This window comes from Perca fluviatilis, chromosome 4 (genome assembly GCF_010015445.1).
Source record: "Perca fluviatilis chromosome 4, GENO_Pfluv_1.0, whole genome shotgun sequence".
Classification (NCBI taxonomy): Eukaryota; Metazoa; Chordata; class Actinopteri; order Perciformes; family Percidae; genus Perca; species Perca fluviatilis.
Genome location: NC_053115.1, coordinates 11051002 through 11078159, shown reverse-complemented (window position 1 = coordinate 11078159; position 27158 = coordinate 11051002). Strand labels below are relative to the sequence as shown.

Here is a 27158-nt window from a genome sequence, read left to right as displayed (position 1 = left end):
TTAAAAGCTTTTTAAAAGAATGTCAGCCCATTCTCTGCTGGTAAAGAAATCACATTGAGACACACAAGGCTGCATTTATCTTCTTCATAGGTTTCTGACTATTACAGAGATGAAAAGGGTGGATTTAATCTCAAAGTACATCTTTGTGTGTGTGTGTGTGTGCAGAAAGAACAGCAATTAGTGCCAATCTGTGTATCACATCTCAGTGGGGAATAGTGTGTGGAGGTAGAGTTATGACATCTAGTCAGCAGGTTGTCTGCCACTAACATTGGCAGACCGCACACCAGGGGGTGAGAGCTCTCAAACAGGAGAAAGGGGGCATTGTTGTTTTCAATTACGTCAAAACTTATTTTTATAAAATAGGTTCGCATCGGATGCATGTACAGCTAATGGATTTTGCGGTGCATTTCTCAGAGTGGTGGAGAAACATTATGTATTTTAAAAACTCTAACTAGTTTAATACATTATAATTCACAGATGAGTTTCAAACATCCAAAATAGGCAAAAAAACTCCACTTTTCTTCTTTTTCTTTAATGTATCAATGTGAGACTTCATAGAATTTTGTAGAAAAGATATAAAGCTTTCAGAGGGAGGTCAGACCACAGACCAGAGTTTACAGACAAATAGCATCTTGCTCAAGGATATGTCTGCAGGGTGAATGCTTAACAACATGGGAACTAACAAACTATTCATTGGCCATGCTACTATGTCCTGCTTTATTTTTATATGGTCAAACATATTCTCACCTGTTGTAATGCAACTATATTATTCCAGAGATAACACATGAAGGCGGTCGGCTCCACTGGACCAACAGATACATCTTGTGTACAGGCCCAATGGCAATTTTGTAGAGGTGCCATTATCGACCTACAGTATTTAATTAGCTGTTTATCTGAAAGGGAGCTGAGCTCGCTAGCTGATCAGCTGCCTTAATCCCTTTTGTGGATTGTTATAATGTAAGGCTACACTGTGTGCTAGTTAAAGTGAATTACTTAATCTTGAGCTAACAGATTTTGCCTTGTATCTCTGCTTCCTGTTGCCTCACCTCCCGCAGCCTGCTCTCCAGTTCCAGCAGCCGGGTCCTCTTGGTCTGCTCCTGCTGACTCATCTTCTCCAGGTGCTCTTCCAGTTTGGCGTTTTGGGACTCTAGCTTGCCTGCCTGAGACTCCAAATAGAACTTTTGTTGCCGAAGCTCTGAGATCATCTCCTCCTGGGCTTTCCTGACAAAAATATACACAGATGACTATTACATTGCCTGTTTAGAAGCAGACACCTTTCAAAAAAAAGTTTCCTAGCATTTATTTAACATATAAAGATTTAGAATAGAAGTTTAAGTGGCATTACTAAAGTGAGCCAAAAATTTAGAACAAGTCTCTTTATGTATTGAGTTAATTCAGTAAACAAAATTTTATAGATTCAGGTGGGGACATTTACGTTTTAAGTTATGATTAGTTGAAGCTGCATTTTCTGTATTTAAACCTGTGATAAACTACTGTTTTGGCCACTTGGGGACAGCGGACACAAGTTGTGAATACAACAGTGACATATCATCACCTTTCAAGTTGATATGGCAAAGTCGTTATTTAGACAACCAGCAGTTACAGGGCAACATTATCATAATTTTTTGTTTCTGATTTACTGATGAATGTGAGTTTAACATTCATGCTCTTTCACAATTCTGTGGGAAATGTAACTCTTTAGCTGCTAAAAGCTCCACTATACTCACCAGGCTGTCGCTAACTGTGTCTGTCTGTTTGGTGCTGAGCAGATAGTGAACAGTTGTTTTTTTAAAACTTGTTCCACTGAAAACGGCTATCTACTGTGCCTGGAAAGAGTAAATCAAAATAGTAAAGTCGCAGCCAGACAGCTAAATAAATGAGCTCAAACTCACTATAAATCTCTGTGAAGCCGAGAGGAGCTGCAGATTCTGGTGAGAATTATTTTTACATAAACACATTTATGCACATTTTGAAGTATTGCATTAGAAAAGCTGAATGGAGGCCCGAGGAGACAGAACCATTGTGGGTGGGGGCACTGATGAATAGCACAGTATGGGCAGAAGGTCTAGTTAACTCACATATTCTTCTGGGTGTAGATGCTGCTATTAGCGGCCAGCTTGTTAGCCTCTGACAGCTCAGCGATGCGCTGCTCTAGGTTCTTCATCTTGGAATCCATAGCATTAATGGTCTGTAAGAAGAAGGAGACACAATAACATGGTGGAAATCCCATTCCATTAAAGAGGCTAAAATGCAAGAACATATTCCCTTTTAAATGAAGCCAAATCCTACTAAGATTAATGGTACACAAACATTTCAGCAGCACTATTTCTTTTATAGGAAACAGATTTTTGTACTGCAGTGAAATCCTATTAGAGTCCATTAAGGTGTTGCCTGGATCTTCTACTGTCAACGTCAGATGACTGCCTCTAAAAGCTTCTTACTGCCTCAATTCTACCACATTAACCAGATTAGGACTTGAGCCCAGGCTTTATAGAGCAACATAAAGTATACTACAATTTAATCCAACTGTACATTCCAATACATTTGAACCACCATAATAAATTACTGTCTAAAGAAAGAAAACACATTGATAGTCTAGTTTTCGAATTCTCAAAACAATTTCAGTGGATAATAAAAAATGATATGTACGAGCAACTTTAACCCATCGATATTTATACAGTACATTGGACTTGCATAATATAATTGAGAGGGAACAAATTTAAAATGATATACATTGCTTCCGTTTCTGCTGTTGATAAAAGAACCACTAAAATAAGCTATGGTATTAGACAGTGACAATATACAATACTTTAAATCCCTTAGTGTTTTTAATCCCATCTCAGTAGAACATTTACTAGCAAATGCCAGAGTGGATATCATTTTTTGAAAAGCCTGTTGTGTTTCCTTACTGCTTTCTGTTCACTTATAAGTTTGCAGTTCTCCCTCGACTCCTCCTCCTGCTGGGCCTTTCTGGCCTCAAGGCTCTCCTTGTCAGCCAGGTCCACCTTCATCTGGTTCACCAGAACCTTAATCAAACACATCCAGCATATATTACATTTGTCACATTTAGGTTAAAGTCTGTAATTTCCTACGTGATAAAGCAATCATAAACAAAAACACGCAGTCACCTCATTGTTAAACAGCTCTGACTTATATAACACCACAGTGATTTAGAATGGCAGGACTGACAAGGGTCTATTATTATTACTAGTATTACTATATATATTTAACACACGTGTGAGTGTGTGTGTGTGTGTGTGTGTGTGTGTGTGTGTGTGTACATTCTCAGACATATACAATGTTCAGTAGCCTGGACAATACAGTATAGGGCTGGCCAACCTTGATCTTGTCTTCATAAAGCTTCTCCTTTTGAACCAGTTGGGTTTCCATCCTCTGGGCTGTCGACTGGGCATCCCTCAGGTTCTCCTCCAGTTCCTGGAGAGAGTAGGATTATAAATATAACTGGACACATCTAACACGATAACCATATATCCAAAATAGACTACATATTTCTCACATTAATGTTAATAATGCAGTATAGCTTTCTTTGTATGTTACATACAAACGACCACAGTGATGATAAATGTAGCGTAAAACCTTGGATTAACAAAACAAAACAGCACATTCTACAAAAAAACAAAAAAAACAGAGCGAAATTATGTAACAATTCTACTCTAACATCAAATACATTAAAATCAAAATAAATGAAGAAACTTGCATCGAAAAGCTGGAAATCCATAAGTCGGCTGGAGCGGTGCCTGCTCATGCTGACACCGGTAAAATCGTGTGTATGTTAAACTCTGTATGTAATGACACCGGTAGACAAGTAGCCACTTGTGAGAGCTCAGCTGGCAAAGAGCTCTTCAAACAGAAATGTGTGTAGTGTGTACATTTGTGTGCCAAGATAACTGATGAGGAATAGACTGGGAGAGGGCAGGATGAATGGGAGGGGAGGAATTAGGAGTAGAATGGGTCAAAGTATTAGCAAGTCTTATCTGTAGTTCTCTCACCAGGATCTTTTCAGCCATCTGCTGGATCTGCTGGGATTTGGTCTGAATGTCATCTTTCAGCTTATTCTCCCGCCGCTCAACCATTTCCAGTCTCTTTACCTGGTTCTCCAGGGTCTTCCTGCCCTCCTGCTTACACACCCAAAAGAATAACATAAAGCTAGCCACACAGATACCTTCTCAAGAGCGATTTGTGCTGCAGGTGAATCAATTACAGGAAAAAGTATTTAACAAACCAGTATTATTTAACAAATGTACATGATTCAGGATTGTGGGTTTACTTTGGTACCTCTGTCTCTCTCAGGCGGCGTTTTAAAGTGTCACTGGAGTCGGTTTTTCCTCGCAGGCGCTCCAGGTCTCGCTCCAACCGCTCCTTGGCCTGTCGGACATTCTGCAGCAGCTCAGTGGCTTCTGTGCTCGCTTTCACTGCCTGGGGGGAGGTCAGGAGGTCAAATGCTGTTAGAGGATCCCAAGACAAACCTCTTCATATGCTTGGGCAATTCCTACCCACTAACACATTGAAAAGAATCTACTCAAGGGAATAACAGAGAACTACAGGCTGCAGAAATGGAGAGATAACAAGTTAAAAGGATTTATTCACTTTGTTGTTGTTAAATAATCCTGCTGAGAATAAAATACCTAAATAATATTATTTTTCTCTTATTACATAATGACAGTAACCAAGACAACAATGAATTTACCTTGGACAGTTTGTCCTGGAGCTCCTGGATTTTCACCTGCTGCTCAGAATTGGTCTGAAAAAACAAAGTACAGAAAACTCAGTCAATACACTTTATGGTAATTATGGCTCTCAGCATTTAGATCAATCTGGCAAGTCTGATTTGTTACCTTCTCTAGTTTGGAGAGAAGCTCCTCCACGTCAGCTTTGCCCTGCTCTTTAGCCTGAAATATAATTGGCATATAGTGGAGATCAATAATCAACGGTACAATTCATCCATTTTCTTGTGGTTGCAATAGCAAAAGGGCTTGCACAGCAGCCCAGGCAGCAGTTTCCCCATAAACCTCCTCTAGTTCCTCCTGAAGGACCCCCGAATGCATCCAGGGGGCTTCCAAACCCTGATGTGATTAACCATTTCAACTAAGGCCATGCTGCCTTTTACAAAAACATGTTTGGTATTGAGTCCATTAGTCTGTCAGACTAACAAGATTGCAATTTTATATTCAATAATACTGGATTGATAGCATCAAGACACTACAAAAGCAAACCAAAGAGGAAAGGACAGTATGATACGTATATAGGCTTTGCAGATTGTGTGCTTGGCTCCTAAGCTATGATTTCAGCAGTTAGCCTAGACCTTGTATTTTGCAGTCATTCATGCAAAATACATGGTAAATTAGTTTCAAACTTTCAAGCTTGTATTACTTATTTCCCCATTGCAGTAGTATATATTGTAGTATAATGTAGTATAAAGTGTGGCCCTTATTTATATTTTCATATAGAATACATTGCCATTTTATCTTTTTTATGTTTGTAGATAACATAATGTTACAGCTGTTCTAAGCCTATAGTAGAGTCTGAGAAACAAAGAAAATAATGTGTACTTCAGATTATTTCAATGATGTGAGTAATGTTTGTAAGCCATGGTCAGTGGCACCGGGACCCCAGACAGGTTTCCTTGTCATTATCTATTCTGTAGAAGCAGAGTGGGGATTTGTGGTGGAAAACCTTGGTATAGGACTATGCTGTTAATATGAATGTTCTTTAAACACCCATCCTTTGTGGGAACTGTTGGACCCCTATTATTGTGTAACTGATAGAGTGCATATACTGTAAATCTAACACTCAAGTGTTTGTAAAAATGCAATAACAGGATATCAGACTGGAACATAACAACTAAAAGGCTGAAGTGATCTGAAAACCTAAAAACATTATGGGCCCTATTTTAACAATCTAAGCACACGGCGTGAAGCGCATGGCGCAGATGCATTTAGGGCGTGTACAAATCCACTTTTGCTAGTTTAACGGCAGAAAAAAGGGTCTGTGCGCCGGGAGCATGGTTCAAAAGGGTTGTACTTAGCATCTTAATTAATCATAGGTGTTTTTTGGGCGTAACATGCAACAAACCAATCAAAGTGTCATCTCCCATTCCCTTTAAAAGCCAGGAGCCTTTGTACCTTGGCGGATTGCTATTATGATGGCGGATTTGCTTAACAGGACGGAGAGATTTTCAGGAGAAGAAACTGATCTGCTCGTGAAGTGGAAGCGCACGGGCAGATCATATCATAATACTATTTCACATTGTAATATTTTAATTTTTAATCTTTTGCATGTTTGTGTGCTGGTGCACGTCCTTGTGTGTGTAAAAAGCATAGTGTGCACGCTGTGCACAAGCATAGGCGCATTACTAATGCGCTGTTAAAATAACAATGAAATGCTGCGTTATTGACTTTAGACCAGGTTTTTGTTGGTCAATGGCGCGATCACTTTCCACTGCCTCAAGATAGCAATACGCCAAGAATGCACCTGAACACACCTCATGGGCGCAGGTGCATTTGCCATTTAAATGACGTGGGCTCTGGACGGGAAATTGACAACTGCGTCAGTCTTAAACTAGCAAAGACACTTGCGTCGGGCTTTGCGCTGCGCCCTATAAGTCCAAGAACTGTCTTCCAAAGAATTGTGTCGAAGTAACAAGTTACATGTCTATTGATGGGGGCTATCTTCAGGAGGGTGGGAAAGAAGATGTGTTTTAATAATCTTCAGTTTATAATATTATGTATCTGCATTTAAAGTTCAGTTGCTATGCAGACTAACTCAGGTCTTTGTTTATTAAATAAAGATCTGTATAATTGCACCACCTCTGCGTCCTGATAATTCGCTGATTTATTGTCCACATCTGAAAATCTTTAACAAGTATTGGCACAACGTCATTTGTACTTCTAAGGTGCATGGAGAGGGAAAAGAAGTCTAAAGAGGTCAAAACGCCAGCAACACTTGTAGTATATAGAACAACTTTACTGTAAGACCGACGCTTTTCAGCTTGTGGCCTTCATCAGATTTCCTTGTCATTATCTATTCTGGCAATATTTTGCCAGGATCACCGGTAAGACAACCAGCAATGCTATGTTTCAGGGACAAAAAGTGAATCCTCCACCTGTGAGACATATTTGCATTACATACCTTCTGTATTCTCTGCTGGTATTCCACAGCTTTCCTTTTGAGTTCCTCACTTGTTTGCCTGGAGTCTCTAAGTTCCGATTCGTAGAGGTCGCTGCGGCGTCGGGCAGCTGACAGGTCCTCCTCCAGCTGCCTGATGGTGACCTGCATCTCCTCCAGCTGGGCATGGTACTCCTGAGTCCATAGACCGCAAACAGTGGTCATCAATGTGGAAAAAACTGCCCTCCAGACACTGATTGTATTTTTATGAACATGTTAGTTCCAGTTTAAGTTTCATCAGGTTTAGTCAAGTTCACCACCACTATTAACATCTTACAGTATATCCCTTATATAGCACTTTATATCCCTTATACAACACAATGTTGTGCATTGAAATGTACTGCTGATTGCATTGTGACACCCCTTTAATTCATATTTTGAAACCTGCTCAAGGGCTGTGATCACACTCATGCTGTGCAAACTGTAGACAAGTCACTGTCATCCAAGTAAATCATATTTCGAAAACGTATTTTCTTTTTCAATAAAGATGAAAATGAAAATATTTTACGAGGACTTCAGGAAACAAGCTTGTATAACTCTTTAAGCAATAAACCATGACATTTTCAAATTTTCAATATTCATTGTGCTACATAACTACATAGCTAGTGTGTTTTTCCTAAATAAATGTACTGTTCTATTTAGGCTTTTCCTGGAAAATAACAACCAGCAGGTTTTTATTAAGTTTTCACAAGATACAACAGCAGCAGGAGATGGTTTGAAACAGCCTAAAGAGGGTAACTGAGCTCTTAGCAAGGGCAACCATTGCTGCCAATGCTATACAGACATACACTATATACTGTACTTCACAGATCTGCTGACACAGTTTCACTGTGCAGTGATCTTTAGAAACTGCACTGCACTAAAGTAATGACCATTTATCACCAAAAGTGTCAAAATCAAAGATAAGACCTAAAATATTACCACTTCAATGCTGTAGTTGGCAACTTTGCACTATAGAGACTATAAAGTGAAAAGAAAGACAACTGCTTAAGTTAACAAAAATCTTTTCAGAGACATGTTGTACTGATGTTGGTAAACTCTTCTCTCTTTGATTATCCCATCATGTGGACCAAGATTTTTAACCAATGAACAAATAGAAACAAAACTGCACACGCTAATATTTTTAAAGGTCCCATGGCATGAAAATTTCACTTTGAGGTTTTAAACATTAATATGCGTTCCCCCAGTCTGCCTATGGTCCCCCAGTGGCTAGAAATGATGATAGGTGTAAACCGAGCCCTGGGTGTCCTGCTCTGCCTTTGAGAAAATGAAAGCTCAGATGGGCCAATCTGGAATCTTGCTCCTTATGAGGTCATAAAGAGCAAGGTTACCTCCCCTTTCTCTGCTTTGCCCACCCAGAGAATTTGGCTCACCCATGGGAGAGAGACATCATGGCTTTCAAACGAGTGGCAGTTGGTCAAGGCCACACCCCCACCCTCAACCTTGCCCACCCCTCTCACCTCCTCAATAGGGTTGGGTACCGAAACCCGGTTCCACTATGGTACCGGTTCCTACGCAAACGGTAGTATTCGGACCGGATTAGAACGCGAATTTCGGTTCCGACTGAAATATTTTCCCTCTGTCGCTCCGGACAGCGGCAGACTCTTTTTTCCTTTCTCCCTTTTCTGCCGAGTGGTGCAGGTGCCCGCTCGCGGTGTGAAGCGCGTGTCCGCGCTATTCTTGGACATGCACTCTACAATCACTGCTGATAGACGGCTTTTTGTACACGCTCTGAAACGGACGTAAAAATATCACACTTTCTCTGTAGTCTACCGTTAGCTAGCTATCGTTGATGTAGGCTACTTTTAAAATGTCATATTTTCCCTCTGGGGTCACCAAAACGGACGTAAAAGCATATTAACCATTCACTGACTGCACGTGATCACTAGTAAACATATTACACTTACTCTGCTAGTCTATCGTTTAGGACAAGACCCTGCAGCCTGGTGGTGGGGGAGGCAGGACAGCCTCCCCAAATTGTCTGCCCTTTTAAACTCATACCTGGGTGTGTACAGACCTCTTGGACACCGTCTGAGAGAGTTTTCTCCTGTGCAGGACATGCCATAAGTCAGGAGAGGTGTCCTATCTTGCCAGAGAAGGCAAATATAGTCATTTTTCTGCTAAAGAACTGCTAAAGTTTGAAGCTGGTTGGCATACCAACTTAACATTTATTTTGTTGTTACTTGTTAATGGTGTAACTGTTATTTGTTAAATTATTGTAGTTATGTGTTAGGTGACTTAGGTTTAGTTATATTTAAACGTTAATATATTGTTAAATAAAAAAAAAAAACCCTCCATAAAAAGCCTTTCTTTTGTCATTTTTCAGTTTTTCAAGAATCGGTTTAAGAATCGGAATCGTTTTAAAAGTACCGGTTCGGCATCAGAATCGTAAAAATCCAAACGGTACCCAACCCTACTCCTCAATAGCTACAGACACAGAAATGGTTCATACTAAGGAAAGCTCTTGGTGGGATTGGCTCTAGTGGCTATAATTCTGCACCAAGGCTGAATTTCCCAAAAGAGACTTCAGATACAATATTAGGGGACCACTAAGGTCTATATAAAAGCATCCACAGAGCACCATGCCATGTCACCTTTAAGCACTGGCCCCACGGGCCACCAAGCCTCTAAATTTGGTGGCCAAGGTACATTTTTGGTGGCCCAAATGTAAACTTAGAAAAACCATACAGTAAAGGCAATTTAACGCAACATAGCACAGCCTTCCTTAACTGTGACACTTCAATTAATGAAAAAATTAACGGAATGAAAATATATAATGACTTATTTAAATTGAAAACTTAAGTTCTTTGTAAACATTTGGTATATTCTCTCAGTCCCTTAGTTCAGTCTTTTTCTAGCCTTGTGCCTGAGTCTGCAATTAAAACATAACGTGCTGTAAAAAAAGAAAAGAAAAATCACGTTAGCAAAAAATATTTGTTCACCAAAAAAAGAAGAAGAAAATTCATCGCGTTAGCAGTTAGTAAACCGAGCCAAGACATATCAATATGTACAGTTTGCTGTTTTCGTAGAATGTTGAAGTAAAAGGCAAATGAATTGGGATATTTGTGAAATAATGTCTACAGTGGCCACGATCAGGTCCAGAGGCCGTGTCGCAAACAGAACCATTTAATTAATTAATGTAACATATTTAACCTTATTTAGACAGGTAATCTCATTGAGACACGCAGTCTCACTCTCAAGAGAGCCCTGATAAAACTTGGTGGCAACAGGGGGGGGGGCACTTACAGGGGATATTTGGTGGCCACTGGGCCATGGTTAATGTAGAACCCTGTTTGGTCTGTAAACATATTTCTAAGTTCAACTTTGATTTTCGATTTGAATCATAAATGTTGATTGAAAAATTGTTAATACTATGTTCCCTTGGGAGGAGGGTGGGTGAACCTCTTGGTAACGATCAAAGTGTCCCACACTTTTGTACCTTGCAGGGATACCATCTGCAGGGATGACCTTTATGAGTGTTGAGGACAAGGGAGTCCTCAGAGGGAAAGCCTTGCCTGTGTAACAGGGACACACTGGGAAGAATATAATCTCACTGCTGCTTCAGTAACTCCTTTATCAGCTATGATAGTATAAAGGCAACACTGTGGAAAGTAGAAGAATCTACTCAAATAAGACGATGGATGGAAGTATGAAGGCATTTTTCCCCCTTTCACTACACATTAGTATAAATAACTTGAAGTGTTTCACATCATTAACGTGATGAGAGGGTGGAGACAGAGGAGCGTTTGAATGAGAAGATTTACATACTTGCTCTTTAATTTCCTGCAGCTTGTTGCTCTGTTCCCGGATGTCGTGCAGCAGCTGCATGGCCTTGTCATCCTCTCTGGAGACCTCCACACGGGCCTCTTCTAAGCTTCGCTTTAGGCTCTGCATACACATATGTGTGCACAAATTCAAGGCTGCTGTTCGTTCGAATCAATACTGATTTGAGGCATTGAGGACAGCGACACACAACTTGCATAAGAGCATCATTATGTTTAACCCTTGTGTTGACTTCGGGTCACATTGACCCGTTTTCAATTTTTGTTTTATATCAGAAAATATGGGACGTAGAAATAAGCGCTGAAAATGTGTAGAAGAAAAGTTTTACAATTTACAACGTTGGAAAAAGCAAAAACAAACTGTGAAAAAAAGGCGTAAAAAAACAATTCGACACACTGACAGACAGTTGTTATTATGACTCACACTGCACTCCGTGATGTAGGTAGCGAGGTCTTGCTCCAGAATGCTCCTCTGAGTCTCGGATGCCTTCAGCTCCACATCCTTCTGGTGGAGCACTGACTCCAGATCAGTCATTTTACGCTGGAACCTGGAGATCTCCTGCTCCATCTGAATCCACCAGAGAAGAGCACAATTACCAGTTTCTTTGCAACTTTACTAAGGGTCGACAACGGTTTGTGTTACATTTAACGCCTTAAATGTGGCAGTAATGTAAAGCCACTAAAAGTGGTGATATAAATCAGCGAGAAGGGTCCATCATCAGTCATAGATTCTGATGATAGCTAAAGTATTTCACACAATTCTTAAAAAAACGTAGTTCTAATATTGTACACACAACATGATTAACTTGGCTTATTACAGCAGCACCAGAAGCCTGTTGATCTGTGTTAAGCCAGTCAGGCAGAATAAACACAGAACTTCTGGTAATAAAACCCATAATCAAATGATTTTTTTACTCAAAAACTACAAAAATACAATTTCAGTTTCCAGTCAGTCAAGAATGGCCTTACTCTAGTCATCTCTGTCTTGCTTGATGGAGCTGATCTTGCATTTGAAAATAAGAATGACTTGTTTGTCATAAAGGCTTGTTATAAAATACTGAAACATGAATAAACATGGCTTAAAGTACACCCTCACCTTGTGACATTTGTCTTGAGTTTCTTGTAATTCTCTGCTTTTAAGATGCAGTTTCTTTTCCATGGAGTTGGTCTTAGCAGGAGAATTGAGGCCAGCAGACACTGACCTGAGAACAACAACATATACAGTATATATATATATATATATATATATATATATATATACACAGTATATATATATATATATACACACATATATATATACATATATATACACACACAGTATATATATATATATATATACACACACAGTATATATATATATATATATAACAAACACACACACACACACACACACACACACACACACACACACACACACACACACACACACACACACACACACACACACACACACACACACACACACACACACACACACACTCTAGAGAGGTTATTTACCAAATTCAAGAAAGTTATGATTAAACAAATGAAATTTTTCATAAAAATGTTTTGTGTAAAAAAAATAAAAAAATATTCCAAATATCACAAATTCTCAAATCATATCAGCTAACCAAAAAGATAATAACTGAAAGTCTCATATCATAATCACATAGAACCACATCATGTATCAGCAAGCCTTAGTATTGTAGCTTAATTAAGCTGGCTGAAATGCAGACAGACACAACACCCACACATCATAAATGAGCAACACTGAGAAGCTAAAAATATGCACTGACTATAGTTTCCTTTATAATAAAAGTACTCTGAATAATATCTAATCGTAACAATAAAGCTGCTGACAACAATCAGGATAACATTCTTCAACAGAGCATTTTTGAAGTGAGAAAAAGCCAAGTATATTATATTCATCAGGGTTGATTCAGGACAAAACAGACTACATGAACAAAACAGCGTGTAGACCTGGGAATATTTGCCGTTTGCCTGACAAAATAATGTGACAGGAGAATTTGGGCTATGCTTTTGCTTAGGGTTGGTCTCCACAGAGCTCTGTAGTGAGTCCAAAGCACTGGATTTTCTTGTTTATGTAAGGTGATGTCCTATTTTGTTTCCATTCTTTGGGAATCATTTAGAGCAGAGTCAATTATTGCCCTTCTCTTGACCAGAAAAAGAGAAAATTCTACTCTGAAGTCTTCTAAATACATGAATGGGTCTTATGAATGTGTTCACAAATACAGCAGAGGGATCTTTAATAAAGTTGAGTCAGACTGAGTCACAGCGGTAAAAATAAATCACGAATGCAAGCACTGCTTCCTCGCCTCTGCATCGAGAAACATCCCCCTGAAACACACACACACACATATATATACAGTACATATATAGAGGATGAGTGTACACACACACACAAGCCTTTTTCACAGGAATCTAGATTAAACAAGGAGGCATTCCAGCAAGCTGAATCTGTTACCAATTAAACATTTATGTTAGACATCAAAATTCATAAAGTTCTCCAGTGCTTAGTTGAATTGTTTTGGGGGCTACTGTACAGATAATATGACAATTTATCTGTACGCAGCTAGAGGTTTTCTGAGTTGAGTTGCATGTTTTGTTTTGTTTTTTCTATTTATCTGTTCTCTCTTAAAACTGGCAAAGGCATGATGAACTCAAAAGTAAGGATGAAGGATGGATTAATTCATCTTAAACAGTTTTCTCCCGCTTCTAGTTACATATGCTTTAAATTGAAAATTTAAGCAAATATTGATTAATAATGTTTTGAAGGAAGAATGGGCAATATTTATATTTGGAATTTGGTAGTTGTCATGTCTCTGTACTGTGGAGGGAAAATAAATAAGTAGCCAGTGCAGACTGCATTATTAAAGAGAATCAAAGCGAGACAGGGACTCATAGCAAGACTGGGGAAGTATGCAAGTTAAAGGCTTTGCAGCACTGATCAGGTAAACAAAAATAATATAACACATACATTCACACCACATGCACACAGTGAAGGAAATGCAAACAAACACATAATCCTACACAAGCAGTGTTGCAAAGGGAGGGGATTTTTCAGTGAACCTTCTATCATTTTTGTAGAAAGTGGAAAATTACCACTGACTGTTATTATTTGTCATCTCCAGTCATGCTGTAGGTGCATGCAAAATGTGGACCACAATTAACTAAATGCAGTTATTTAGTACATCTTTTCACTAAAAATTTCCCATTTAGATTTTGTTTTCTTGTGTCCAAGTGGAGATGTTGGCATGATGGTGGCACAAGAGGACAGGTCAGAGGGCCATTCAAAACATAAGGAATCCAAAGACTATGAATGTCCACAGCAGATTCTTTTGAAAATGGGGATTCTGAGATACCACGACAAGGGGAAATTCTGACCAGATGATGGCGCTGATAAAAAAAAAAGTCAGTTGGTCACTTAAGTTATTAGGAATTATCCTGGGACTATGAATATCCACACAATGACCATCTGGCAGTAAGCATGCATGGCAATCTGGTCAGTAGTTGCCAAGCTGTCCTGCTCTTGACCACAGTGTTAGATGACTGACCAATATTTTCTTGTGAACTTGTGAAATATATTGCGTACATACAAAAAGACAGATTTTGAAGAATTTTGAGGAAACAAAAAGGCGGAAGTTTATGATCCTTACAGCTTACAGTTCAAAGATGATTTTCTGAAACTAAAACACAAATAGCTTCTTTTAATTTGAGGCAAGCTGTTAAGGGGATTTTGTTGTTGAGTTTTACTGATGAGGAGTCAGACAGACAAGTTCACACAGAATGAAAAAAAAGACGGAATAGCAGGAACCCATAAAACGCTTGATTAGCATTCCATTATGCCTGGCTCTGGGTAATTTCTCTTTCCTTTTCAGCATTGTAATAAAGAATGTGTACATGCATATGCATGCACCCACACACGCATTTGACACATTCTATGAGCTCTGAGCTCCTCTTAATCAAATGCAGCAAAGAAAACGACTAGCTTTAGGTAAAAACCATGAACAGATGACTGATGGTGTAACAGCAAGGGACAGAGACATTAGAAGAGGGAGAAAATAAGAGGAGATGAGACGGGTAAAGATGGGGGTGGGGACTATGGGAAAAAAAAACATCACGGTAGTAACCATAGAAATAGATTCTCTCCCCCAATCTGAGCTCTCATCCTTTTCCCTGTCTAATCTGCTAACGTTTTTTCTTCCCTTTCTGTTGCTGCAGCTGTCATGAGCCGCAGTCTCCAGGACCATTAACCTGCTAGAGCACTGCCATGGGGCTACAGAAATGAAACCCATCCTCTTGCATTCTTATCTGAGGTTAAGAAGCCAAACACTATTAGGGATAATTACAGTCCCAAAACCCATGCTATAAAAGTCAGGAGCCCATTATGCTGCACAGTAACAGAGAAAGCACAATAACAGCAGCACGGGTGGGAGTGTGCCTATGTCTGGGGTTCCACCTCTCAGCAAACCTCATTGACACACTCAGCTGCATACCAATCAGCGCCGATGGCAAGATAACGCCAGCTCACATCCTCTGGTCCATTCATTTGATCTATCTTTACATCGGATCAACTGGGTAACCCTAAAGCATAAAAACAGGAATCAGAAGAAGAGAGCACTGGAGAACAGGGGGATCCCTCCCCTCCCTCGTTCCTTGTCTGACACAGCATAAGGAATAAACTCTAATGACAGGGACATAACACCAACTGGCCAGGGCACCACGCTAGGTTACCTGAAAAAGGGCTACCTGGAATTTGTTGCCTAGGTAATGAGGAGTCTAATGGCAGAACAGCAGCCCAAGGTAGCATGGGGTCTTTAATCAACAAAGGTGTGTTAGAGAGGTGTATGCAGGAGGTCTCTGCGTTGACTACAGGAAAAAGAGGGGTCGTCTTTGAAGAAGAGAAGAAAAAAGCCAAACAATGCCAAGTAAACAGGTAGCACTTACTCAGTTTTGGCCAATGCTGTCAACGCTCTGCTGAAGAACCAGCCTAGAAAGGGAAGATCCTGGCCCTGGAAGCCCGCTGGCAGAGCTCCTCGCTGGGCTGCTGAGGGTGGCCGGGGGGCTGCCTGCTCCGGCTCCTCAAAATTAGAGGTGTCATCTTCAGTGTGCAATGCAGGAACGAAAGGCGGGAGAACTACAGGGGAAAGGATGGAGTAAGAGAGGGCAAGGAAAAAAGAAGGCAGCAACGAACAAAGTAGTAAAAAATAAACGTCTAAAATAAAAATAAAAAACACAACAAGGAGAAAGGGAAGAGAAAGGAAGGGAGGAGGAGCAGAGCTGTGGGAGCCTAGAGTGCGGTAAGTCGCGCGGTGATGCACATGCTGCCTCTCCGTCCCTCCCTCTTCTCTTTCATACACACATGCTCACTTGCTCTCCCTCACTGCAGCAGAGCAAGCTAATCAGCTGGAGTCAAGGCTGAAGCATAAAGCTCTATCTGTGTCCAATTACCAATAAGCCAATTCTATATTTTTCTTTAAATACAAACATTTATGTATGGGATTCTCTTTTTTGTATTATATTTGATATTTAGCACTCACAGACAATACATTAATAAAAATCAATAAATCTTCTCTTCAACACACACAGGCAATAAAAAGCTCCTGCATTCTAAACGCTGTATCATATTATAACTGGAAAACAGCTCAGAGAAGAAGATAATTGCTTCAGAATCACAAAAAGGGGGGTTTATTCAGCTGAAGACATGAGGTGTTCTGCACAGCATAATTAACACTGATCAGCCATACAGTTACACATGTGGATTTGCAGAACCTCTGTTGAGCTGCAGTTCTTTAATGTGACCATGCTTCACTGATATTGTCCATTAATGTGAATGTTATGGGTGTGTTTTCCCATAGCTGGTCAGGTGAAAATGCCAAACTCTTTGTCATTCGGTGCAGTCTCAGATTTGATGGCAACAAAGACATCCAACAAACGCAAATGCATTGCCGCCCCAGCGAGCGTGTCTGGTGTTGCTAGCGTAAAAGATTTGTGCTGCGTCTGTTGAGAAGCAGATGAGTTGCAGATATTTACTCTGTCTGCCTCGCTTCTTGTCTATGCCTCCCTCCCATTCTCTTCAGGAAAGAGCTGGCCTACTGCCAATGGTGCAAAGAATCTCATTATTTTACTACTGACAACACCACTGGCAACGTGATTGCTGTTTACGTGCAACCCCACGAACACTGTGCACCAATGTATATTATAAACATATATTTGACAAGTAGTCGTAGATCATCTGTCCAATAACGTGATTAGAGCGACACTGTCATTTCAAGCTAAATTGAGCATTTTCGCTGGAGAGACAGAAGAACAGAGTCTCAAGGGAGAGGAATTCCACACCTTGTCTTAAGTGGTTCCAGTCTACACTGGAGAAGAAAGAGTGACAGCGAAGTCCCTGGAAACCCAGACGCTCTTTGGCTCCACACAGCAAGCTCTGTAGCAGGTCTACAAACTGCTTACTGGCCCGCGGCTCCTCTGGAAAATTAAGGAAACGCTGGGGGGCAAAAAACATTGACATGGATTTATGACATTACGCATAAACTGATCACACAATACTTCAGGTAAATCAGACTGCATATTTTCACTGAGTACGCTGGGAATGGTAAATAGGCAGTCGACATCAGACCATTTCAGATCAGATACCAGTGACCAATGTCAGTACCAGTCGAGATGACAGTACCTGAAAGTTGAGGATGTTGTGGACTGTCTTGGTGGAAGTACCGCCAGAAAAAGGCGACCTGGCAAAGATCATCTCATACGCTATGACCCCAAGGGACCACCAGTCACACTCAACCCCATAGGTGCTGTGAGAGCCCCCATTAATGGATGCCAGGACCTCGGGGGAGAGGAAGTCTTGGGTCCCACTAGGGACTATGGGAGCTGCAACCTGGAAATGCATTAATAACACAGGATGACGTCACTGTCAAGCATACTGAAGTCAATAGCAATACATAGGGCATCTCTGTAATCTACCTACTGTTTTGTTAGCAGTCAGCCTGGCAGCTGATCCAAAGTCTGCCAGCTTGATGTGACCAGTCCGATCGATGAGAACATTCTCTGGTTTGACATCTCTGTAAGTGGATAGTTAAGAAGGAATTTGATACTGCTTTTACAGAGCAGTTTGTTACCCGAGTACCGAGTCTACCGCTCTGATGATAATGGAATACATTTGTAAACTCCAGCAATATTTTTGTATTACATAACATCATCCTGAGTGCTCCAGGTTAAATTACAATGCTACATTTCTCATGTCCAGGTCATGTTTTCCTGAATTATGTGTATTTTCCCTTCCAGTGAAAACAAAAGATTGAAGAATGACATTTTACGAGTTGCTTTCACACCTGAGCTGCACGGTCTGTTTTAACCAAACCCTGGAGCGTTTCGTCAGATAGTCTGGTTCGTTTGGGGTGGTGTGGAAGCTCATTTAAACTGTGGTGCGGACAACTATCAACTTAGGCTCTCTGGCCCTACATCATTAATTATGTTGTTCCTTAAAGCCTTGAAACATTAGGTCTTCACCATTGAGGAGGTTGGATTCTTACCTGTGGACATAGCCCAGCTGGTGGACAGCATGAACGGCCTCTACCAGCTCAGCCAAATAGAACTGAGCCATGGCCTCATCAAACTGATCCTCGTATCGGTTTAGCAGGGACATCAGGTCACCGCCTGGCAAGTACTCCATCGCCTGAAGACACATTTGTGTATGCAGTCAGAAACTGGTAGTATCAAACTATGGCCGGAACTTGCAATTTGAATTAATTATATCACATGCTGTTGAAACATTTATGAATGCCTATAAATGGGCCTATATTTAGAAATGAAAACAAAGCTACAAGTGTCAGACCACGTGTGCTTAAGCTCACATCAAAGCTCTATTCAGCTTATAGGGTGGTTCTCATTCTCGAATTATAGATTCAGTTATGTAACACGAATACTATTGCAGATTTGTCTGTGATACTGCAGTCAAAGGATTGGTCTTCAATAGCTAAACAAAATACACCAACAATAACTGCAACATCCTTGTGTATCTGAGATCACAGGCTAAAACGAGACATGTTTACAGTCAAAGCAACATGCCACAACATAAAAAGATATCTCATTAAGCATCTTTCATGTTTGGAAACACAAATCAACAGATCAACCTGACTCATGTTTGACTTAAGTTCTCTTTTCCGCTGTCTGCATCATGAGATGAAAGGCATTGGTTAGGTGAATTTGAGCTATATGGTGGTAGCCATACAGCCACAACAGGCGAGAGAGCCCCTGGTGCATGAATGGTCGGTGAGTCTGAATGAACGGGAGCATTCTCCAGTGTTACCTAGCAACAAGGAGACTGGGCGCCTCTCTGACACATGGATAAAGATGGATGCTTTGTATTTTCCTCCATGCTCAGTTAGGGAGCGGGGTGAGACAGAGGGGGAGTGAAAAGAGAGGAGAGGAGAAAGAATGTAGACATGCAGGGAGCATATAGGAAGGTATAAGGAGAGGGTGAGTGAAAGAAAAACAAAGGGCAGTATACAGTACACAGCTTGGCTGGGCAGGAAAGGCTTTTTCCTACACTCTTAGCCAGACTATCAGGTCATTAGAGAAGATATAGATTATTTGTGAGGTTAACAGCCTTCACGATGCTTACACTGGATGTTCTCTCTGAGGAGGAAATTGACACTGTGCTTCACGGCTGAAGATTAGACTATTAAGAAGACGCTAAGATTTTGAAAATTATGCCTGGTTGCCTCCTTAACCAGAGTCAAAGGAGAAGACCATCCATTAATTATATATCCACATTAAGTACAGATATCCAGGTTTTTTTTTTTTGCCTATAAGTGAAACACAGGAAGCTTGGGGAAACTCACTTTTTTCTCAGTTGTACATGCTGAAATGTGACATTGTGATTGTAGTTGCAATTAGCTACTTAATCCTAATTTGAGCACAACAGCTATAGGCCAAAAGACTGCAGCAGCTCAGAGGTCCTGTCCAGTGGAGTTGCAAGCATTGAATAATGTTGTAAATCTGAACAAAGCCCTGGTGACTTTTGGCTGTACTGGCGGCTAGCCTGCAGGCCAACAATAACACAACAACAATTTGGTGATTATTTTTTTTCACTTTTGAAAGAGGCTAACTATTTCCCCCCTGCTTCAAAGCATTTCTTCTACATACAAGTTGCTCCTTTCATTGCTCACTTCAGAACCCTTCCTGTAGCAGCTCATGCACTATTCTGACTGATCTGAACTTAAAGGAAAATTCCGGTCGATTTCAACATGTAGCTCTGTTGTTTGTAAATTTGGAGTGCTGGCAGTAGCGAGAAAAATGAAAACAATTGCTGTTGCCTACACTGTGTTATCCTCCTGCTACAGTTTGCACCCAGGAGGCTGAAACAGGGCAAGTTTTAAACGTGCTTTTAGCCTCTTAACATGTTTGAAATGTCATTACAAGTGCCTACCCATGTAAAGTGACTCCTTCTGAGTGAACACAGTGAATCTGACTGCAGTAGATGTGAAAGAAATGCATAAAAGTTGTGCTTATTCAGCTCTGTTTAGTTCCGGTGTTGAGACGGCAAGATGAGTGCTTCGGGACCGTCTACAAACTACAACACCAAAAAGAGATGCAAAAATATTTTCAAAAATAGGCATATGCTTATTTTTTTAAATTAAGTGCTGTAGTACAACCAGCAGGAGACAAGTTATAATGGAGGTAAGTTTGGAGAATACCTTATTTAATCATTAAATATTTTTGTTCTCTCTCTTTTCGGTGTTGTAGTTTATAGACGGTCCCCAAGTTTTGCCGTCTCAACACCAGAAAAATAACATTTAATTAACAGTCACCACCGGAAAGCTCAGTGGAGGTTTCAGTTCAGTTAAATACATTTTATTAAAGATTTGGAACGATTAGGTCAACAACAAAACAACTGCCTTTATGGTTTGTTACTCTGTGTAAAGAAACCACACCTAGAAAATAAAATTGTAATCTTCTACTGCAAACACTTTTAAACCATACCATGGTAGGTGCTACTGTGTGTGAATTAAATTATCTTTTTTGTAATGGGGACCATTGCACCCCCAACTGGTTCAGTTTAGTGTAAGGGGTTTATTCAGAAAACACAAAAATCTGCAGTTAAAACAGCCTCTCTGGTTGAGCCAGGGACCACAGTGGCATCATGTTTTTTTTACAGTTAGTATACTTCAGTTACTAACTGAAGTACCTTCAGACCTTCGTTATAACATAAAGGCCTGTACTATAAAGACCCTAGGAATTAAAATGTATAATATACCCACCATGCCTTACACAGTGTGTGCAATTTGCTTGTCATGTATATTACCAAATTAGTCCCCTTTGGCTTATGGCAGTTTGCAAACGACCCTTAAAACATTCTTCTGACAAGGAGAAATTTACGTAAAATAGTAATTTCAGTCCATCCTCAAGATCAGAAAAAAACATGCAGTCTCACCAGGTAGACATGTTCTTTATCCTGGAAGGCGTAGAGAAGCTGCGGGATCCAGGGACTGCTGTTTAGAGCCAAGATCCTGCGCTCCTCCTCATGAAAAACCACCTGAGAAGAATTAAAAAGGCATGCTCACAAATTATGAGCAGTGTATCAACCACATAAACTCATCTATATCTAAAATACAGAAAAGCTACCATCTTCAAGACTTCAATGGGGTTTACATGTAATTTTAAGGAGATCTTAATGCACATATCAAACATTTCCACACTAAGATTTCATGCCCTCCTTACCTAGCTTCAGTTCATGTTGCTAGTTTAATAAGTGGGAACTAATTTTGTCAAATTATGCAAAGTAGTCACAGGTGGCATGAACAAAACATTTCTTGTTCATTGTAGTGCTCACTTCAGATACCTTCCTGTCACTGTTCATGTACTATTATGACTAAGATATATTCTATTAGTCACATGCCAGAGAGCACAGCTGTGAAATAATGTACCCAAATTTTGTTATGTTGTATTTAACCCTAGAGCACCCTCCAGTGGGGCTTTTTCAGACTGCAACTTTTATGTTACTCTTAAAACTCTTTAGTTCATTTAAATGCCTATGTAATGGTTATAACAAATGTGTCTAAAAGCCATTCATGAACCTTTAGAACCCTTAAATCATAACTCTCACAGCAACTGAGTTTGGCTTCGGCTGTTGATACTGATTGAAAGAAATGCTCAGACAAAACAGGCCTTCATCACAGCAGACATTTTGACTAGTCACAGCAGGAAAAGCACAGATGTAAGTAACAACATTAACAATGGCTACGTGTCCGCCGTGACAGTGTGCCAGCATGCACAATACTGAGACCCTGAAACCAAAGCAGCTAAATGGAATTCCGTAATCATTCATTTTATTATTTATAGCTGTGTTTTTACTACTGTGACATATAAAATTGGCATTTGTATAAAAGGCCTATTATGTGGTAAAGCCAAATGATTAATGTAAAAAAAAAAAAAAAATGAAAACAACTTTCTATTTTCTATATTTTAGTACTGTGTTACAGTAGTTACTTACATTTTCTTGAGTGCGTAAATCTGCCTTGGCCATGACTTTCAGTGCACAAACATCCCCAGTGGCCTTCTCCCGGACTACTTGGACTTCAGCAAAACGACCTCGACCCACCACGGCACGCACTTCAAAGTCAGAAAGACCAGGCTGCATGGATCGCAGCTCTGAGACCACTTCAGAAACTGTTTCACAAACACACAAACACACAGAGGTTTTTCACCCATTGTTCCTGAGAAATGAAGTGAAATAACTTTTAGGATGTAAAATTGTAAACATATGACAAGTACAAAACCAAATTCTATTGAGATACAGTTTCAAAGACATACTGTTAGTATTGGTATTAGCCTAAATAAATGATATCTGGCTGGTACTGAAAATAACATACCAATATTGTTTTTATGGTCTATATTTGCCAATTATGGAATCAGAATTTCTCTTTTTAGGATGTCAATTTATACTGTAAAAACTGTGAACTACATGTAGAAACAGAATACATGTATTATGGTGTTCAAAAAAACAACAGCTCAAAATCCGTGAATAGGCATTTTTTAAAAGCTGAACCAACTAACTGATATAACTATCAAATAACGTTATGGGAAAATAGTGGATTTGCCTAAAAACAACAACAACAACTAAAAGAAATACTACACGTGTAAAATGTGTGCTTACACTTATTAACAAAGTTTGCCACATTATGTATCTTCATAAGCTCTGGGGAGATGCACTCTTGGTACAGTAGCAGCAGAGCCTCCAGAAACTCTTCCCGACCTAAAGTGCATCCTCCCTGCTGCCCACACAGGCTGACTCGGCCCTGGGGACAATACATAAACACAGGAAAAGGAAGTCAGCTATTGACAGTTAAGGCGGCAGGCGGTTATAACTGTACAAAGTGTTTAAGACCATGCATATGAACAGTTAATATCATCGGGATATCTAAGATATACATAGCTTTACCTGAAAAACTTGGTTGAGTCGCGAGCTGCGGCTTGTGATGGGATCAGCAGAGCACGGAAGCGTTTTCAGGCTTCCCTGACTCACGTATTTGAACTTCAACATAGCTTCTTAACAACAGAGAACCTGGGCGAATGACACATAGTAGGTCAAAGCAAGTAACGTTATATACTTTATTCTTACACGCTAACTGATTAGTGACATCTACGACGCTACAATGTGGTTACATAAAGACCAAGGGAAAAGCTGTCAACAAAATGTCAACAATGCGTCCCTTTAGCATGCTAAGTTAACGTTGGCTAGCGTTTTGCTAACTTCGCTAAGAAACAAGAACGTTGGCGCGACACGCATATAACGTTAAGTGTCGTTCAGTTGTACTTACAGAGACCAAACTGTACACTATGAGATTACTCACCAGACTGCCATGCAGATAATTATAATTTAGTTTTTAATATACACAGAAACATTGACATGCTAAGAAGCACACTGTTTTCCTCTCGATAAACGTTGTTTCCGGTCGACTTTCAAATTTTGCGCGTTCGCCGCCCACTTCTCGAGCCAGCTAAATAAAGGTGGCGTGTGATTGGACCACTGGAATATTCTGGGCGGATCCAGCTGTTGTTTTAAACCAATGACTGATGTTTCAGACCCTGTCTAGTTCAACACAACAAAGAACGATTCATGCAGAATGGAAGGAGGAGAAATGTATGAAAATAATATAACATTAGAATTGAAGAGTCGATTTAGAAGATTTATCATTTGACAGATGCAGTTACTGCAGATCTGAAATACCATCTAACTCATTGTATATTGTATGAAACAGGCTCATTTGACTTGGGATGCTTGGGACCATAGAACTCACCATATTTTTTTAAATCTATGCTTGGGACACACTCCAGTTATTTAGTAATGTCAAAATCAACCTATTGACATAGTTATCATACAGACCAGCATGCATCGCACCACATCCATATTCCACGTTTTCTAACACTGAATTGAATTTAACAGACTTATGGAAATCAAAAGAGAGAGAGAAAGAGAGATACCAATTGATACAGGCCTGCCTATCTGCAATCTGCCTGAAGGCTTCTGGATCAGCTGTGGTGAATTTTCCTGATGTCAAATAAAGAACAGTTGTGATAAAGGTTGAAGACTGTCAGTAGATTGGCCAAAAGTTTGTAGCCTAGCATTCTCCTGCTTTACAAGTGGATCTTTTATAACATTCAGCAAAATGTCAGTCATTGTCAAAGGTGCTCATCTGGCAACCCTGCATTCCCCTGATCCTGCGAACCCTTTGATCAACACGCCTGGCCATGCGACTTAGCATCAACCATTTTGGTACTGTGACCCTTATGTGTGAGACTGGTGGAGTGCTCCTTTAACCATACCATAATTACCACAATCTTTTAAATGCTGTTTCCCAGTGTAAATTGTCACTTTGTCACTGTCAATTTTTTTTTACTATTTACATGCAGTCATTACAAACTCTGAATAAACACGTCCCTTGTATTCCTTTATGCATAATAAATAACATACAATAATTTGCAGATAACCAAAATCAGGGCCAAAACCTTTATTTCCAACAGATTTACATGGTTCATTATATTCAGTTACAGTTTTCCAAAATTGCATGGTCAGATATTCTAGACTAACAGGGGGCGTAGTGGAGAAATTGGGGACTGGCGTGTAGCCTTTAGCCTCCCCCAGTTTGGTGTAGGAGGAGCTGGAAGTGTGGTGTTACGGTTGGGGTTGAGTTTTTGATTTAGGGTTGGGAGCCGGGTTAGGATCGGGATTGGGGTTTGGGTTTGGGTTGGGATTGGGAGTGGGGTCGGGGATGGGATTAGGATTAGGAGGTGTAGGAGCAGGGGCAGGGGCAATATAGCACCCTCTCTTGTGCCACTGCATGTCCCGCACACGTCGGACGGACTGGATCTGAGGTGCAGTGGCTCCCCAATCGTTCCAGTGCTTGAAATCTCCTTGCTCAAGCACATACTGGCACCCTCTGTAGCCTGGATACATGTATCCCACCCACCTTCAAAGGGAAGAGAAAGAGTAGTGTGTAACATATCTTTAAAAACAAAACAATTACATCTACTATAAATTATATTTATCATTTGGAAGGTTACATCTTACGTTCCATTGATAGCCTTAGCACTGGCCACTCGATCCTGGAAACCATGAGCCCACAGACTGGGGACGTCATCATCAACAATCTCCATCTTCCTACCTTCAAAGCCTGTATTCTCAAACAGGTGCAGCTTATGATCTGCACTGTCCTGGAGAGAAAAACAATAGGTTTGATCATGCTTAACAGGAAGTTACATGTGCTAATATTACACTGATAATACTGACCACTTTCAGAGGCTTGAATGAGCTCAGACTGTAGATACTCATGCAGTTGGTCCAGGCGCTCCAGCGAGGGTACTCTCCTTTCTCCAGTACAAACTGCTCTCCTGCAAAACCTGGACGCTCAAACCCCACCCATCTGACAATATGGAGAGAATGCATTTATATAATGTAAATGCACACATTTACCATAAGCAAGGGAAACAACTAGAAAACAGGATGCAGATGCAGTAAAATTGATGGGACTCGATCAAGGGAAATTGGATTACGTACGGTCCTGACTCCACAATGACCGAGCCAATTCTCTGCGTCTTCTCCAACACATCTATACATTCACCAGACAACTCCACCTTCTTTCCACGAAAGTTCTCAAACTCAAAAACCGCCAACTGCAAGATAGGTGGAGAATGGGATAATGTGTGATCTGCACCATCAACAAAGTCCCAATGTATGGAATTTCTGACTTGTCTTAATTTCAACACGTGTACATAATGTGTGAAGTCAACATTTTTGTTCAATTAGGTACCTTATATGTGGCTCCAGACCCTCCTTGGCCCTTCTCTGCAGGCAGCTGGTCTGGGTTTCCCTGCTGGTCTGTCATTTTGCCTCTACAAAGCACAGCAATTACATTGTTTAATGCATTAGATAGATTTTTACTCTTAGGTTATTGAATTTATAGAGGAAAATAGTGTTTACTGCATATACTTTAAAACATGGTCACAGGTAGGACTTCAAACTGTTTTTTTTTACCAGAACTGCTTGGTTATAATTCTGCTGTTCACAAATCTAATATATCAGCAAAACATTTGCACACTTTACTTGTTTATTTTACTTAAATCCTAGTTGCGTCCATTGTATATGTAAGAATAACACAATAGTGCACACACAACATGCTACTTAAGCAAGCATTTGGATGCAGATAGAAGAGGGGACAGGGAGAGAGGAAAAAAGAAAGGCCTGTCGGAGATTTTTATTTTTTTTTACCTGGATGGCTTGTGCTTCACTGCACCACGTACAAGCCACGCTCTCCGTCTTTCCTCTTTCTTTTCTCTCTTTTCTGTCTGTCTCAGTGTGAGGGTGTTTGTGGGTGTGGAGGCCTGGCGAGCGGTCGTTGGAGGCCAGTGGGGGTATTTATGGTTTATTTCTGGCCACAGCAGCAAAAAGCCTGTTGATGCAGCAAGTCTGTCGCACCCATTGTGTCCATCACAGTGCTTCTCAATAGGCTTGCCCCTCTGCCCCTGGCACACTGGCAAACGCTGCCCAGCTCTGCCCATGCTGCCATCCTGACCATGATCCTATAGTGGGCACACGCACTGACTGCCAGCCAAGAGAATGAACAGGGATCAGTCTCACTCAGCAGTATTGGCCCCACCCAACTATCTTGCACCCCAGTTTCC

At 40.4% G+C, this 27158-nt stretch overlaps 2 protein-coding genes across 4 annotated transcripts in view; both read right to left on the bottom strand.

The window, feature by feature from the left end:
* The window catches only part of cita (citron rho-interacting serine/threonine kinase a), a 43861-nt gene extending 19891 nt beyond the window's left edge, over positions 1 to 23970 (bottom strand). For 2 of the 3 annotated variants that reach the window (XM_039798352.1, XM_039798354.1), the window contains exons 1-22: positions 23831 to 23970; positions 23419 to 23541; positions 23134 to 23275; positions 22471 to 22646; positions 21412 to 21513; positions 18509 to 18651; positions 17944 to 18037; positions 17647 to 17853; positions 17307 to 17460; positions 15915 to 16104; positions 12064 to 12169; positions 11392 to 11535; positions 10954 to 11073; positions 7150 to 7320; positions 4857 to 4910; positions 4709 to 4762; positions 4297 to 4437; positions 4011 to 4136; positions 3340 to 3435; positions 2910 to 3026; positions 2079 to 2188; positions 1047 to 1221 (exon numbers count right to left, since the gene is read on the bottom strand). In XM_039798352.1, coding sequence (XP_039654286.1) covers positions 1047 to 1221; positions 2079 to 2188; positions 2910 to 3026; positions 3340 to 3435; positions 4011 to 4136; positions 4297 to 4437; positions 4709 to 4762; positions 4857 to 4910; positions 7150 to 7320; positions 10954 to 11073; positions 11392 to 11535; positions 12064 to 12169; positions 15915 to 16104; positions 17307 to 17460; positions 17647 to 17853; positions 17944 to 18037; positions 18509 to 18651; positions 21412 to 21513; positions 22471 to 22646; positions 23134 to 23275; positions 23419 to 23520 — 2724 coding nt within the window. In that variant the 5' untranslated portion in view covers positions 23521 to 23541; positions 23831 to 23970. Of the gene's footprint in view, positions 1 to 1046; positions 1222 to 2078; positions 2189 to 2909; positions 3027 to 3339; positions 3436 to 4010; positions 4140 to 4296; positions 4438 to 4708; positions 4763 to 4856; positions 4911 to 7149; positions 7321 to 10953; positions 11074 to 11391; positions 11536 to 12063; positions 12170 to 15914; positions 16105 to 17306; positions 17461 to 17646; positions 17854 to 17943; positions 18038 to 18508; positions 18652 to 21411; positions 21514 to 22470; positions 22647 to 23133; positions 23276 to 23418; positions 23542 to 23830 lie in introns of all 3 variants that reach the window. The other variant, XM_039798353.1, reaches the window with a different exon arrangement.
* Positions 23971 to 24956: 986 nt separating this feature from the next.
* Positions 24957 to 27050, bottom strand: LOC120557557 (beta-crystallin B3-like). The gene is made up of 6 exons (XM_039798012.1): positions 26746 to 27050; positions 26288 to 26369; positions 26035 to 26150; positions 25768 to 25900; positions 25549 to 25691; positions 24957 to 25447 (listed from the first exon to the last, which is right to left on the bottom strand). The coding sequence occupies exons 1-6, from the start codon at positions 27033 to 27035 to the stop codon at positions 25153 to 25155; spliced, it is 1059 nt and encodes a 352-aa protein (XP_039653946.1). The 5' UTR covers positions 27036 to 27050; the 3' UTR covers positions 24957 to 25152.
* Between the last annotated feature and the right edge of the window lie 108 nt (positions 27051 to 27158).

What these genes read in the sequence shown, in the direction of transcription:
- LOC120557557 (XM_039798012.1), bottom strand. Translation starts at nt 27,035, where the DNA reads ATGGGCAGAGCTGGGCAGCGTTTGCCAGTGTGCCAGGGGCAGAGGGGC. An exon ending in CATTCAAGCCTCTGAAAGTG is followed by an intron (nt 25,692 to 25,767) that starts GTCAGTATTATC and finishes TTTTCTCTCCAG; the next exon opens with GACAGTGCAGATCATAAGCT. An exon ending in GCTAAGGCTATCAATGGAAC is followed by an intron (nt 25,448 to 25,548) that starts GTAAGATGTAAC and finishes TTCCCTTTGAAG; the next exon opens with GTGGGTGGGATACATGTATC.